Source organism: Apium graveolens, chromosome 4 (assembly GCF_009905375.1).
Source record: "Apium graveolens cultivar Ventura chromosome 4, ASM990537v1, whole genome shotgun sequence".
Taxonomy (NCBI): Eukaryota; Viridiplantae; Streptophyta; class Magnoliopsida; order Apiales; family Apiaceae; genus Apium; species Apium graveolens.
The window spans coordinates 291,893,268-291,910,208 of record NC_133650.1 but is presented as its reverse complement, the minus strand read 5'-3'; the positions used below and the strand labels follow the sequence as shown (position 1 = coordinate 291,910,208).

At 33.9% G+C, this 16,941-nt stretch overlaps 3 protein-coding genes across 3 annotated transcripts; 1 reads left to right on the top strand and 2 right to left on the bottom strand.

The window, feature by feature from the left end:
• The first annotated feature begins 3,787 nt into the window (after positions 1 to 3,787).
• LOC141721204 (thioredoxin H-type 1-like) lies at positions 3,788 to 4,758 on the top strand. The gene is made up of 3 exons (XM_074524013.1): positions 3,788 to 3,942; positions 4,045 to 4,167; positions 4,272 to 4,758. Exons 1-3 carry the CDS (start codon positions 3,853 to 3,855, stop codon positions 4,419 to 4,421), a joined length of 363 nt encoding a protein of 120 aa, XP_074380114.1. The 5' UTR covers positions 3,788 to 3,852; the 3' UTR covers positions 4,422 to 4,758.
• Positions 4,759 to 5,725: 967 nt separating this feature from the next.
• Positions 5,726 to 6,451, bottom strand: LOC141721203 (uncharacterized). The gene has a single exon (XM_074524012.1). It carries the CDS (start codon positions 6,358 to 6,360, stop codon positions 5,902 to 5,904), a length of 459 nt encoding a protein of 152 aa, XP_074380113.1. The 5' UTR covers positions 6,361 to 6,451; the 3' UTR covers positions 5,726 to 5,901.
• Positions 6,452 to 7,362: 911 nt separating this feature from the next.
• On the bottom strand, positions 7,363 to 13,443 carry LOC141721205 (beta-galactosidase 5-like). Its single transcript, XM_074524014.1, has 19 exons — positions 13,082 to 13,443; positions 12,867 to 12,962; positions 12,626 to 12,738; positions 12,449 to 12,515; positions 12,271 to 12,363; positions 12,017 to 12,160; positions 11,683 to 11,771; positions 11,484 to 11,589; positions 11,312 to 11,399; positions 10,664 to 10,782; positions 10,397 to 10,561; positions 10,023 to 10,201; positions 9,319 to 9,428; positions 9,074 to 9,183; positions 8,852 to 8,962; positions 8,652 to 8,765; positions 8,373 to 8,575; positions 7,941 to 8,277; positions 7,363 to 7,841 (listed from the first exon to the last, which is right to left on the bottom strand). Exons 1-19 carry the CDS (start codon positions 13,253 to 13,255, stop codon positions 7,713 to 7,715), a joined length of 2,547 nt encoding a protein of 848 aa, XP_074380115.1. The 5' UTR covers positions 13,256 to 13,443; the 3' UTR covers positions 7,363 to 7,712.
• Positions 13,444 to 16,941: the final 3,498 nt, after the last annotated feature.

Below are 16,941 nucleotides of genomic sequence, written 5' to 3'. Positions count from 1 at the left end.
TTAATATTAAATAATGATTTTGTTATTTGTAGTTTATGTGATTTTAAATTGATTTTTGATTATTTAATTATATAATTAATAACATAATATAATTAATAGTTAACAAAATTTATTTTTAAAATAAAAATTTAAATAATGAGAAAATATAATTTCATTAAAATTTCAAATAAAAAATAAAGAGACACATATTACACTTAAAGATACATTAATTGAGCATTTGTGAAAAGAATATACTAATTCGGAAAATTAGTGTGTATCAATAATATTTTGTATGTTAATTATTGCAATAAATGTGTTTTTCGTGAATTAAGTGCATAATTTTAATATTTTAATGTGTATTAATATTTTTTTGATTTAATTAATTTATTAAATGTTATATAAATTGTTAATAATGATTAAATGATAAATTTAAGATAAAATTGTTTAATATGATATTTATATATTATTAAATATAAAAAATAATTTTGATCAGATATTTGGATCACACTGTTGGAGTTGGTAGAAATTTGATTGGTGATTCAAATTTGAATTTTTGGATCATAACTGTTGGAGATGACCTAAGCAATCAGTAAAGCTAACATGACTGGCAAGAATTTCTCTGTCAAACTCGTTTAAAATTTATAATATCTATTAACTTGTCCATTTTTATACTTGTGTTATATTTTGTTGGTTTATTCTAAATACTTAGTTGAAGAAATAAATGTTGGTAAAGAAAAAAAATTGTTAAATGAATTTTCTTTTTTCCTGAAACAATTGAAAATAAAAAATAAATTCTCTCAATGTGTTGCATTTCGTTTCTGGGGACGAATCGTACCTCCCGAGTCCGGGGCCCTAACTTGCATGTTTCTGCTTGTGTTATAAAAATCGGTAATCGGACAGTTAAGATACCGAGTTAGGATTAATCAGAGAATTGGGGATTAATCGGAAGAATTAATCTGCGTTAAAATCGGATGTATTATAATATTAAAATATTATTTAATATATTATTACGATTATATTAGTTATTTGTTAACAAATTTATACTTATTGTATCCTAAATTTCATAATTATTCATATTTAATTTAATATAGTATTTTAAATTTAATAAACTATTCTATATGCGTCAATAAAAAAAGCTTACAAAGATTAATCAGATTTCGAAAATCGGATCGGTAAATCACCTTGCAGGGGATTAATAGGGGATTTTTAAAACAGTGATTTCACACATTATATGGAAACCTTACCTAAAACGAAAATGATGTATAAGAAGTTTCAAACCCGGCCTAAACCAGAACGGAATTTTCAGAAATCACGACTATATCTCTCCGACCGGGCAAGTTTTTGGGTCCAAATTTTTGGTGCAATTATTGCCATTATATTTTTGTACCTGGGTACACGTTCATACAGGCTCAAGGCTTTAGGTAATACCACGACATGATGTGGTACCTCAACGAATAAAAGAATGACGTAGGGGATTGCGTTTAGGACATGTGGGAAATGGCACACATTCCCTAGTCACGCGTCTTGTTTGTAAATATTCTGGAAACTATGTATATAGCGGGTCTATAAATAGAATAGACTACAGAGGCATCTTGTAATACCCCAACTTTTCAGAAATACGTTATACTTACATACTCAGCTAAAACTTCAAATTTAATCTGTAATAAAAATAAGTTTATAGTTTTTCATAAAATTCAAAAATCTGAGACAGAAATAAAATCATCTAAGCTGAAAATAAAATAAATCTTGGGAGACGCAGCTCCATTACAAACATAATCACTAAAATAGTATTCCAAATCAAGCTCAAATCAAGTCCACCTTTAAGATATCCCAAAAGCTAAGCACCTGAAAATTTGTGAGTAATGAACCAAGAGCCCAGCAAGAAAACAATTCTACACTAGTGAATCAAGTATCATAATTTTATAAAACAAAAATCATTTTCCGAAATCCATTTGACAAAAGATATAAAATTCCACAGCTCGCTAAGGTCACAAATACCTGGTGACACAGTATCAAAAGTTCATAATTTATGTCAATAATGCGCCCCTTACTAAGGTATCATAGAGTATACGCTCTCGAATGCATCATAAGTAGCACTCCCTAGTAAGGTATCAAAAGCTAGTTCCGGAACTATACGCAATTACTAACTGGTTCATAAGTCAAAGCTCACTGTGAATTCTTATTTCTAAAACAGGATACTTGATCCATAAATTTTAAAATAAAAGCAGTGCAAAAATATTTAAAGATTTCAAAATAAAATAAAGTGTGAAGAGTTAACTTACCTTATAGGCTAATGATGGTCCAAAATATTTCCAAGTAATTTCTATATTTAAATAAACCAAACAAAGATAATTACTAACCTAATTTATACAAGTAAAGCAAACACCTTAAATCCAATCTGAAAATATCATGCTAAGCAGTAATGTCACAGTCAAACATGTTAGAATTATGTACCCTAACATGCTTACAAAAGAATAGAGTAATTGGTTGACAACAAAATAAAACAGAGTAATAGGCTGGCAACACAAAATTATAAACAAAACAAACTTTAAGATTTTAAAACATAATTTAGATAGTGTAAAACAATAGATAAGTAATAATAGTTTTTCATTCATCAAATCAAATAAAATATTTACTAACTCTACCATATTATATAAATTAAGCCAAATATATTAATAACACGTAAATAATGTATACATAATGTTGAAAATAAATATACACACATTACCAGGCACATTAAACTTACAAGATGTATAACACTTTGAAAAATAAATAATAAAAACATGTGTAAATTTTACATTAACTAATATAAAATTAATAAACACATTATTAAAATCTAGACATAATATATTTAGTATAATAACATGTCAAAACAATATCAATTCATTTTATTTTATCACTCACTAATAAATAATATATGACTACCCAAATCAGTTAATATATAATAATAGCAATAATGATAACAATACATAATAATAATGATATTAATAAAATATGCAGGTTAGTGAACATATTATATACAATAATATTACAATAAAACATATCTTGCACACGAGTATATAATTATATTCAATAACAACATAAATTATTAACCTGATACTTTGCAGACACCTACATAATTTAATAAAATCATAAGATTCCTACCATAAATCATCTTATCTAAGATAAATTACTAATTTAAAAATATGGTACTTGAATATTTAACAAATTACATACCAAGTACATATGAACTAATTAACAAATATCAATATCTAATAGCATGTATAAATCACGTATTATTAAATCAGCAAGTATGCAAGCATTTGAAAGAACTTGACATCCATGTAAATTAAATGTATTAAAGTGAGTATTAAAAAAAAGTGAGAAAACATATTTTAAAAGAAAGGTAGAAGAAAACAGAGAGAATGAGGTATACCTGAGAAAGAAGATGATGTGCAAGAAATAAACTAGCTGAGACACGTATATTTATTTACAAATTTGAGGTAGTGCCCTCCTATTATGACGGTTAGTTATCACCCACTATTTTTAAATGACCCATATCTTATCTCTAAATAACGTGTTAGATGTTTTTTTTGACCAATTAAAAATAGACATGTAAACACATAAAATAATATATAATTATTTTAAAGATATTTTGAAACATAAAGAAATATATTATTCAAATATATATATATTTTTTACGATCTTGCATATGTATGTATATGGATCCACTCAATTTAATATATATTTAATTTTTTTACAACTATAATTAACTTAATTCATATATATATATATATATATAAAGAAAAATACTGGTTATTACACATCTGCATCTAACAACAATGTTGAAAAGAATTTGACTTTTGCGTGAAAAAATCGAGATTAATCAAAAAAATGGGAGCTGAAGAGGGACAGGTTATTGGTTGCCACAGCGAGGACGAGTGGAATGAGCAGTTCCAGAAGGCCAAAGACTCCAAGAAGCTGGTACTTCTCTATAAACTCTTTTTTTTTTCAAAGTTTGCTTTTGATGGATCAGTTGAAGTGAAACTCAGGGCTTATAACCAACTAACTGAATCTGGTTGACAGGTTGTGGTGGATTTTACAGCTTCATGGTGCGGACCTTGCCGTTTCATTGCCCCGATTCTGGCAGAGTTTGCCAAGAAGATGACCGATGTCATCTTTCTTAAGGTGGATGTTGATGAACTTGAGGTAAAATTCTAAATTTGAGGCCTTGAATCCTTGCAGTTTTGACGTTTCTCTGTTGACGCTTTGGGGAAATCACTTGTTTACTCGTACTTATTTTCTTGATGCAGTCTGTTACAGAAGAGTATGAAGTGGAGGCAATGCCAACCTTCGTATTCATTAAAGATGGGGTTATTGTAGACAGGGTTACGGGTGCAAGGAAAGATGAATTACACAAGACCATTGTTAAGCATGCTACTGCTTCAACTGCAAGTGCTTGAACTGCTCTCTGGAGAAGTAAACTTTAACTTCTCATGTCTATCTTCTTAATGTCTAGCCAGGGATTACATCAATTTCCTGGCATGAAGTATTGTGTATCTATGTGAACTGTGTTACTATATTATTGCTTTTTAGCAAAGATTCATTTAACAAGTGTTTAGTCAATAAAATTTGCTTTTATGTAAAAGTATCACCGTTAGTTTTCTGGCTGTTATCTCTAATTCTCTCGGAGGTCATGGAATTATAGGGGCTAGTTTGTGATATCTTATAAGCAACTTATAAATTTAAAAACGTATGTATTTCTGACTTGATTGTTCGAAAGAGAATAAAATGTTTCTGGATTACTGATGGCAGTGTCCTAAGACTGTGATTAAGCTCTTAATAATGTGTTTGGGTAAATATCTTTTGGACAGTGTTTGTTTTCAACTGTGTACTGACACGTTATAATTCTGCACACCTATATCATCATCATCATTGCTTAAAACATTTGATAAATGTTTGGAATCTTTAGCATAAAATAAAAATGGTTAGTTGTTTTCAGAACTATCAATTGGACTTGGCCAGTCTTGAAATTTACATTTCACCACAGGGCTAAGCAGACACTTCGGGTATGATCACCCAATCATTTAGAGGAATTTATTGACTTCTTGCATATGGATATATGACAAGAATTCAATTAATTTCTTTAGTGCCTAGCTCACAAACAATAATTATGTATAGAAACTAGTGGAAGCATACCTTGTCTGTTGAATCGCATTATCCACGTTCCTGTATGCAAATGATGATAACTACACTCAAATGTACTATTCCGTTGTTTTTGTCAAGTGGCGGTAGTCAAAGTTTTACATGAATAAACAGCTTCAACCAACTGCCTCCTCTTCAACACACTGGGACATGGATCTGACTGGAAATAACTATCTGATGGAGTGACCTTGCAACTCTCCTTACCCACACACATTAGTTTTGTATTTATTTAGGAACACAACGTCAGTAGAAAAGCTCAAGAATACGTCACATGAGCCCATTAAAACATGAAGTTTACCTTAGTTATCAAAAGTAAAACAAGACTGGATCAACCGGGTACTTTGTTGTGTACAAGGAGGGAAGAGAACACAAATATATCAGAAATTTGAGAAAAAGGGGTTACATAACTTCATAGAGTACGACTAAAACTGCATTAACCATACTTATCAATCAAACATATAAGCACCCAAACACCCAACTAAAACTATATCAACCATACTTATCAATCAAACATTTAAGCACCTAAACACACAACTAAACTATATTAGCAAACAAACGCTACTAATACAAATAAAAATCTGCAATTCATTATTAGCATTTCCATTTCCGAAAATTCCACGTTTCACCGTGCAAACTCAAATCAAGTAATTAGAACTCTTCCAACATTCTTAATCATAAATATCCATACAAAATAAGTAATCCAACTACACAAAACAAAATTACGTAAACATAACAAAATCAATGAAGATAACCGGGGATCTTAATCCGAATAAAAAGCATACTCATCACATATCCGATCACAACAAAACAAATCCCGGCACTCGCAAACGAAACCTTAACACTCTTAGCTCTATTCTTATCAAGCGCCAAATCCATCAACACAATGCCAATTCCACCAAGCACGAACATAAACCCGGACGAAAGCCCTTCAATTATGTACTGCCCATTGACCCGACCCGACAGAAACACAACCGGCCTAACAGCTCCAGTAGCTCGGTCCTGGGTCGAACCGATACCAGGTGGCTCGACGATGACGTCATAGACAATACCGGAGACGACCATGAAGTAAGTGAGGAGGATGAGAGAGTAAACGGTCATGGCGGAGGGGAGAGAGAAGGAGGGGAGTTTGAGGCGGAGACGCGGTGGCCGGAGAATGCTGTAGGGGACGATTTCGAGGATTCGGGCGATTGGATCCATTTGGGTTTTTAGGGTTTTCAATTGGGGATCAGTGAATGATCAGATTTGGGGTTTGTAGAATAGAAGATCAGTAGTGTTGACTAAAGCAAGCTCATTTCGGCAAGCGTATTAAATATTTACCACTTATTTCTTACTTTCCAATTTTTTAAATTTACCTCCGACACATATTTTAAATAAATTATATAACTAATTTTTAAAATGTCTTAAAATATGTGTCAAATACTCTCTCACGTAAATAATAAAAAATGGACGGAGGGAGTACAAAATAAAAGTAAAAATGGACTTACAAATTTAAGTTGGTCAAACAGTGAAATGATAGTGAATAAATTTTTAATAATTTAAGTTATCTGAAATTGCCGTTTTAATAATTTTAAAAGGACTGAATTTTTATATATTTATCGAAAAGGTTTGTATAATTATACGATATATGCGAGAAACAAGTGACGGCGCAATTACTCGTTAAATAGGAAATCATGTATTTGAAATGTGGAAAGATAGTTTTCATAAATTTTGCGAGGATATTTGAAAGAAAAATTGAATGTGATAAATATTTTTTGCAATATTTGAAAGAAATGTTTTAAAATTTTGTTATTTCCTGTATTCTTTATCTTATAATTATAAATTAAAATTGGTCTATTTATCATGGAAAAGATGTTCCATTCTCGTTATTCCTTCATTTTCTTACTATGTTCATTACAAAACAAACTTGTTCTTTCATTTCCTCAGACATTCGTTCTTTCATCGTATAGTTATTCCCAATTTTTTTTATTGTGATTTGAAGTATAAAATTTCCTTTCTTTTACAATAAATATTGTTCCTTATTTTTCATTCTAACCTAAGCTTCAAAATTTTACATACACTACATTGAAGTGATATCCCATAACAACATGCTCTAGCCAGGGAACTGCCACATTATAATTCTGTACATAGTGTCAGTGTGTATCACCTTTCATCATTCCATCTACCATCTGTCATCTGATAAATGTTTTGGAATCTTTGGCAGAAATTAAAATGGTCAGCTGTTTATAAATACTATCACTTGGATTTCGTAAAGCAGTCTTGAGATTTACAATGCACTACAAGGCTAAGCAGATACTTCAAAGACAATCACCCAGTCATCAGAGGAAGTTTTCTACTTCTTGAGTATGGATGTAGGACAAGTAATCGAAAAAATTTCTTTACTGCCTACTTCACAACGAATAATTATGTATACAAACCCGGTTACCTTTGAACCTTTAGCCATCTCTAACTAGTGGAAGCATCAATCTTGTCTGTTGAATCATATCGTGCTTGTTTCTGTATGCTTATGATGATAATTACACTTGCTATTTGTTGTTTTGAGTCAAGTGGCTTCAGTGACCGACAGTTTTACTAGAACAAACGGCTTCAACTGATAGCCTCTTCAACACGTTGGGACATGGATCTGCTTGGAAGTAGCTATTTGATGCAGTGACCTTGCAGCTTTCCTTGCCCACGCACATCTGTTCGTATATTTAGGAACACGATGTTATATGTTAGTACAAAATTCTAGAGTACTTTATATAAATTAATTTAAACATGTTTAATAAGTTGAGAATTACCTTCTCTACGATGGCATGAGAATTTGGTGAATGGCAAGCACCCTTTTGAAAACTTCCACAAGTTCCCAAAGGAGTTCCAAAGCTTGCAAATTTTATGGTTGAAATTGACTGGCCTGGGGCACACCTCAGATGAAGATTAACCTCTCCAACCATCTTTGATTCACCACTATTGTCGATTTGCCAATTCTCAACAGTTGGGTGGTGCTCAAATGTATCAGCACAAACACTTCCAGTTGTTCTTTTGGATAAAGATATCTTTGATGCATCTCCACCTAGCTCTTCAAGCAGTACCAGAAGATTTTGTTTTGGTTTCAACCAAGATCTGGGTACATGATACCTTATAACACCAATTTTTTTAAACAAAGGGCGTTAAGGGGTTGAATATCCGATCAGCTTAGCAGTCAAAGAAAATAAGCATTTGTGAAGCTTTACCATCTTTGAGTTGGTTGACCGCAGCCATGCTGGCATTTTGACTCTCGGTAAGTTCCAGCATACTTGCAGACACCGCAATTTCCTTTCGCATATTCCATCCAGTATCTTCCTATGCTTTGACCGTTGATCCAAGCTTGACCTTTGCCCATGCTTCTCAAGTCCAACGCCAATGGCTCATTTCCTTCTGGTGCATCGAAGTAAGCCTGCAACTCTTGGAGCTTAATAAAAGGTCGAAGCTTGAAATTAAACATTTATTACAACTTCCTTGTGCATCCTTACCTTATACCATGTCAGTGGCTGCTGGCCACGGTTAAATAGTGACCCTCCAATCCACTCAACAGCAGAGCTTTGGCTTGGAGAGACCAAATTCATTGACTCTCCTCTTAGTCCAACCTATTCGAGGATCATTGCAAGGGAATTATACACGAGTAAGTGTGTACAAACAAAAATGACCATTTGCACGTATGGTGTAACCTTACCTGATAGGTCCATTTCTGCAATGATAAATCCCTCTTCCCCTGGTCAACTCCGTGTAACGAAACTGGTCCCATGATTCCAGTATTCCAAGTCTCAAAGTGCAACCCGATATTCTTCAACAGAAGATAATTTAATCAGTGACTGAAATACTGGTATCAGAGCAATAGATATATTCAGAAGAAGTCATGATTTGTCTAGAAGTGAAGATACAGAAATAAACTTACCGGTAATCCAACAGCTACGCTAAGTAGTGCAATTTTATTCGTTCCAGCATGCAAGTTGACTGGTCCATTAAATGTAAATTTCATTTTCTCGCGGGTACCATAGGCAGAACCTTCATATAGAAAAACATATCAGCTTTATGACGTCTGCATTAATTCTTCATACAAGAAAGTATAAAAAGCAAATAAAAAAGATCATCTATATCTAGTTATATGAACCAAGACAATGCAGTGATTAAAAACTTAACCTGAATACTTCCCGTTGACATAGACATGCACCGCATGACCTCTTGACTCCACAACGAGACTGGGCTTTTGTCCTCCTCTAAGAAATGATTCTGATGAATGGATGTCAATGCTGGTAGAGGACGGAAAATAAGACTTAAGAACAAGTATAGAGTCAGGTGCCCCCTTTCAGTACCGATAAGTCTTAATAAAATAGAAAGTACTTCTCTAATTATTTGATCTGAATGAGTTTTTTAAATAATCAAACAGACCAAATGAACTTTGAAAAAGGTGTTGGGCCAATATTGGAGAAATGCTAAAATATTTTCATGGAGAAGAAAAGTTTTCCATATTATTTCGCTTAACAAAATATCCTTTATATTTTTTGAAGTAAACTGGAAACTAAGATTTTTTTCAGCATGTTTAGAACTGAAAAGGGCAAAAGTAGCTCGTAATAGGCATCGTTAGCTTTTGAACAAACTGAGGCCTAAGAAGTGGATTTTATTATTCCTCATATATAAGGTCAGGACAAGGTAGTTTGTGAAGGTTCGTGCTTTCAGCTGATAAGGTTTTTAAGAATGGTTTATTTAGCTTGTGGTGAAGCTGCAGTACTTTAAGCTAAAGACCATTTATTAAAGTTGGTACAATAAGCAAATAATGCATATGGCCAAAAAAGTATGGGTTAACAAAGTTAACTGTAAGAGTTTGTACATCAGAAGAGACGCACCTCGTCATGTACCACAAATAATCACTGTTATCTCTAGTAACATTTAGCTGTTCCAGAAGCCCTGTCACTGTGAATGTGGAACTTTTACTTAAAGACATTATATCTTCATCAAAAGTCTGCCAAGAGTGCAAGAAAGAACTGGTTGGCAGCATTTGTATCCTTGACGTTTGACTTTTAACCTTAAAGATCAGGGAAAATCACACTATTAAGTACTTCTTAAGAGGGAGGTCAAAGACAAGGCGGGTGTGTGAGTGTGTTTAATAATAAAAGAAAACAAATTTGACAATATTGCTCAAAAGAGCAGAAAACATGGTCCAAAAGACCTAAGTTAACATAAATAGACTGCAGAGAAACCTATATGAACTTTCACTTACTTTAGCAGTGTTGAAGACTACATTTCTGCAATCAGGAAGGATGCTGACAGACCAAGGAGGCAAATTATAATGCATGTTATTGAATTTCACCCTTGCAGCAGCGTTGTTATCGATGTTTGTGAGAAAAGCGGCACAATGTCCATGATTACCGGAGAATACATGGGCCTGGAAAGTGATGCTCGATTTAGTAATGGTGTTAAAACTGCTTTGTCGATGTTAGTGTTCAAATTACTTTACGGAAGGGAAAAATATTTATAAAAGTTAAACCTGCTGATATTTTCCTATAGATATAACATTAGGATCTGAAGAAACCAGAGCATTTTCACATAGTTTGATAGCCTTGTGAAGTTCCTTTAGGTGGCCATACTTTGGTTCCCTGATCAAACCTGAAGACAGTGAAAGTATGCATGAGTGTAGGTTTTTAAAGCAATTATGTTAAGCAACACAAGCACACGCAATATGGATGAGTTTTTATATATAAAGGAATATTTTTAAATTTATATGTGAATTAGGTATGAAATGCTAAAAGGAAATAAATAACTCACTGTCATAATATGATGTAATATAGTATATTAATCTAAGTAAATGGTTAAATTCAGAAAATATTATATAATTGTGGGGTAGAGAGGAAGAGCAAATGGGGACAAGGAAATTCTGGAAAAAGAACTGAGATTTGTAATAAAACTGGGAACAATATCTACTTGTCTGATGGTTCTTTGATCTGAAAAAATGATGAGAAAGTATTAAGGCAAATAACAAAAGTTTAAATCCAGACAACATAAAAAAGATACAAGTAGGGCTGGTCATTCAAGTATCACATAACATTTTGGTATGTCCTGATCATCTATGATGTTTCCTCAATACTTCGATGATTATCAAATAACTATAATGACAAGGGAAGAGTATAGTTTTCACCATATTCATCAATTGGAGCGTCATAATCATAGCTAGTCGTGATAAAAGGACCACCAGCACTGCGACCGAAGTTGGTACCTCCATGGAACTGTTAGAAACAGTAGGAAGCATTAAAAGACGGTTTTGGGAGTCATTATTATGGTAAGGAGCATATTTATGCGGAGGGGCTAACCATGTAGTAATTGACGTATGATCCACCTTTAAGCATGAAACGAGTCACAGCAAATGCCAAATCTTGAACTGGTCGTTTGTAAATTGGACCACCAAACTCGGTGAACCTTTTCGATTAATACATGAGACGTAAGAAACAACATGAGTAAAATTGCATCTTATGCAATACGTTCAAAAATATGTTTATATATTAAGCTTACCAGCCGCTCCAAGCCTCTGTCCACATCTTGGGCTTGTAAGGTTTGTTTGGTGAAAATGCGTCGCAGTAGAATCCGTTGCAGGCATTTATCTACATTGAAGAGATAATTGAAAACATGAATCAAACATCACATATCAGATCCATAGTTAGACTCCTTAGTAATAGCAGGAAATAGCAACATATCTACTCAGCAGAGATAGAAGCACTGAATTTCCATGGTTTTGTTTTTGAAGTACAACAGAATGCAGTAAATGGACTATCTATTGACTGTAGATCATCAGAAACAATAGTAAGAAAAACATTTAATAGATCTAGCCAGCTTCGAGGACACTTACAATTGGGTCAGGTGCATCATCTTCCTTGCACATCACCCAAGGCACTCCTGTATCAAGTCCAAGAGCCATCTTTGCGGCCCAGTTTATATATGATGCACCAGCAGCACCTAGTGCCATTCTTTCTGCACCATACTCATTCTCGATCTTCACAAACAATATCAAACAGCTAACCTTAGTATATTAATATCTATTACTACAAACAAGAGCATATACATTTTCCACTTCATATTTTTAGATAGTATAATGACTCAAACCTGAGATAAGATTATTGGCCCTCCCTGTGATTCAAAAAGTTTTTCACTCTTCATCATCTGAACAATTTTCTGGGTGAATCCTTGCATTGCAGCCTTCGAAGCAAGTAAGAATCAAACTTAGCAACCATGTACAATAATCAGGAATTAATAAATTTACTGTACAGATAAGATTTGGAACCTTAAATGGTCCATTATCAGTTCGGAAGCTAATTCCAGGAACATACTTCAACCATACAGGAAACCCCCTGCATCCCAAAAGAAAGAAAGACCAATTTTATCACCTTGCTAAAAATCTGAATAGCAATAGAAGCAACACAAAGAATACGAAAACCATAGATCTCCGAGAGATGAATACCCAAAATTCCATTCAGCACAAACATAAGGTCCAATTCGGAGATGAACATAGAGCCCAACTTTTTGAACTGTCTTTATAAACCTCACAATATCATATCTTCCCTTAAAATCATACTGAAAAAGTTCACAACATCATCAATAATATGTCTTCAATAAAGCAACTAAAGTAAACAGAGCAACTAAAGTAAACATAACATAACATCTTGTAATAAAAATCAAGAATTGTGATCTAAAACACTCACATTGCCAGGAGAAGGTTCATGAACATTCCAAAAAACATAGGTATCAATAACATCTAAGCCTCCATTTTTAGCCTTCAAAATAAGATCTTCCCACATCTATGACACACCCAGATCATCAAACACATCAACATTATCATTGAAGTCAAGAAAACACCAAAAATCTCAATTTACAATGCATACACTTAAATTTAGATAGAGTGAAGTAGAGGACATACTTCAGGGGTACTTCTTGGATAATGTATAGAGCCAGAGAGGAGGATTCTTCTTTGGCCATTAATGATGATTGCCTTGTTATCATAAGTAACAGAAGATTGGATCAACTTGGTACTACTTAAAAGTAACACTAAGCTCAAGAAATACACCAACTTGGTGACTGAGTTGGTCACCATTTTGAGTGATTTTAGTGTACCTTTCACAAACTGTGTTGTGGAAGGAGGGAAGAAAATTCAAAAGAAAGAAAACTGAATGAAGGAGGTTACACTTATGATGATGTCTTATTACTAAATGCAAGCCTGTAACAGCATTGCCAGGCCAGCAAATAAGACCAAGCTGCTTGGATTCTTCTGATTATTCAAATCTAAACAGTACAACAGTAGCAGTAAATATTTTGTTCTCACCTTAAAATACACTTTTTTGAATCCAGGACCTGTTGCATAGACACTGCTCACATTTATTATCATCCCATAGTTAAATTTTTTGTGCAAGGTATAAATATAAAATAAGAATGCTCACTAGTCACTACAGTTCGAGTTAAAAAATAACATAAAAATCCAGTTATGTCTTCATCTAATATCTCAAAAATCTAATATCTCAAAAGATTTTAAAGTCGCCCGCTTTAGTTAATATGGTATCAGAACTTGAAGCTAGCACGATACCATCAAATGTTTCTGTTAAAAAGTCCTAAATAATACATCACGGAGGAGCATAAAGTCGGTGCTTATAATTGGCTTGATTCACTTTAGATTGGCTTTCATAATCTTATTGTATTTGGATTTTATTTTAGCGGTGATATACATTACTACTCCAAATTTTCTGTCGTTTAATAGCAACTTTAGACTTTAGTTGGGCAAGTGTCCCCGCTATGATTTAAGATTGGACCGAGCAAAATCTTGAGCAGTACCATGTACATCCATCTGTTACCCATTTGTTTTCTTTATAGTGTAAAAGTGCTAAGATCTGATTGAAGATGAGCTCTTCTAGGCATTAACGTGAAAAGAAAATAAGTGAAGAAAAAATTGAAAATGGTAATAAAAAAATTTGAAAGGAAGAAACATGAATAACATCAGGACATGTGTGGCCCTGTTTTATGCAAAGAATAAATAGCTTCTCTGTCACACACACGTCTAAAATTATATTTATTTATGCTGAAGAAGTTTGATGTGGGTGGGGAAAAGGCATGCCCCATGTGATGTGTCTTCCAAGTTACTACTGAATACTGAGGCAAACAGTTGCAATTGCATTATTGGTTATTCACATGTTCATCACACCATCTTCATACCATGATTATATGCACAAACTTGATTTCGTTGTGATTTAACATTCAATTTAGAAAACCTAATCTCCTCGGTACTGTCCCTAGTGTCCTTGCTTTTTTTTAAACTCAAACAAAAACAATGTCACTATCTTCATTTTTTTTTTTTTTCTAAGTCACTATCTTCATTTTAATAATGGTTATGTAAAACATTTCCCATTTTACCAATTAATCATCGGGCAGCATGGGTACTAAGATTTGTTAACATATATAATACTCTCTCCTCCCAACTTTTATGTACTGTTTCATTTTTTATAGTTAATTTGCTCCAACTTTGACCGTTAATTAAATATCAATCTTTTATTATTTTTAAAAATTATCGAACTAACTATTTCGTTCCACTAGCCTCCAAAGAGACTCCAGGGCATTTATTTATTACTCAAACTTCCTTCAGCTTAAGTATTTTCTTCTTCGTATCATTACTCATGGTGGATTTACCTTATATCCTTAGCTTATTACTCTGTTTCTCGCATGATTGGTAGAACTTCTTATATTGCTTCCGCATCCAGAAACTTACCTTACTATTGGCTTCTGTACACTTTACGCTTCGCTTCTTCTTAAACCACTCATTGTCATACTACAGGACAACCAACCCGATCCTAAAATCACATCAAACTCTTCTAGCTCGAGGGGTGTCAGATCAACTCTAGCTACGTCCAACTTCTAAATGCTCGATCTCTTGGTCCTTTTGAAAGTTCTGCCTCTAGATGTGTTGGATGTTGGCCCTTGGGATGTATTATCTTGAATAACCGTTCTACAACTCCTTGAAATATGCCCAACCTTTCCATAATTGTGACACGTAACTCCTGGATTTTCTGGGTTGCATTCCGACACATAATGACCCTTTTGACCACATTTGAAACATTGCACATTCTTTTTACATGAACCACTATGTCTCATGTCACATGACTTGCAATCCACTGCTGACTTGACTGACTGAGCTGGAGTAGAAGCAACTGAGACCGTATCAGACCTAGTCTGGGAGAAACTCTGTCTCCTGAATATTTTACTCCTGTTTCGGCCAAACCGATTCTGAAATTCTTGACTGGATTCTCCTTGGTCTACCTTGTCCATAACACCTTCAGACTTCCTTTTCTTATCACTTTCTTCCTTAACAGCCAACTTCTGGTCGCTTTCTATTACCAGGGTGGCCTGAACCATAGAGGAGTATGTCTTGAGTTGCAATGCCACAATTCCTCTGCGAATTTCAGGCTTCAACCCTTGTTGAAACCTCCTTGCTTTTTGAATCTTCGTACTTACATACTCAGGAACTAATCAGGCCAATTCTGTAAACTTGGCCTCATACTCCAACACACTTCTTTCACCTTGCTTCAATTCTAGATACTCAATCTCCATTTGACTCCGCACACAGTCAGGGAAATAATTTTCCAAAAACAACTCAGTAAATCTAGCCCATGAAACATGGCCTTCTCCTTCCAACCCCCGAGTGGATTCCCACCAATAATTTGCTTCATTCTTAAGAAAGTAGCTCGCATAATCGGTCTTAAGATCATCACTTACTTGTGTGAGGGTAAATGCCTTTTCCATTTTCTTAAGCCAATGTATGGAAACGACAGGATCCACTTCGCCCTTAAACTCTGGGGGCTTAACAGACTGAAAGGACTTAAAAGTAATATTTCGGTTTGACTCTCTTTGTTGATGTTGTTGCTGCTGAATCTGTTGGATTAACTGCAACTGTTGTTGCTGCTGTTGGCGCAACAAGTCTAGAATTTCTTTTATAACTGGACCCTCCGCCAAACTACTACTATTTTCTTTAGACTGGGTAGCTTTCTTGGGTGGCATTTTTCCTTAAATATAACAGGAAATTTATTCAAAAACATATCGAGAATGTATAACAAAAATATCACCATTCCAAAAGTGCACCTGTGTCAGGAAAATGCTGCCCAATCAAAGCACCCATGTCTTTTTTCTTAGGATCCATTTATAAAAGATATCTAGATTAGCAATACTAGCAACAATAGCAATGGTAACAGTAGCGGAATCAACAACAGCGTAGAAAATCGGAATATAATGGTACTAAACATTATAGCATGCCCTCTCAATATAACAACAACTGAGCAACCTTCCAGCACCATTAATAATACAACACTAACAAATTCCATATGCCGCAAAGCTTAACAAGCTATACTAGGTACCACCCAAAAAAAAGTAAACTGGTAAGTCAAATCAAACTTAAGAAATCACAGACTTGGCTAACGCACTAGTCTGAGTTTCAATCAACCATTCCTCCCAAGGAGATTTCTTAGCTCTTGCACTTGACCCATCTTTCACGGAGTTACTTTTCTAAAGCTGCAACCTTCAATATCGAATCATAAGTCCTCTCTACTATTTTCATTTCTGAAGTATCAACCCTATGTAAAAATTTTATTCCTCCAGACAGTCAACTCTTGCTTACCTTCAACCAGAACTGTCTAATTTCACAAGCTACTGACAGTTCACTGCCTCGGGTCTTCAAATGAAATGTCAAAGTCAAGGAAAAAAGGGTACAATGAGGGAAAGTGAAGAGGATATAAATACGACTGA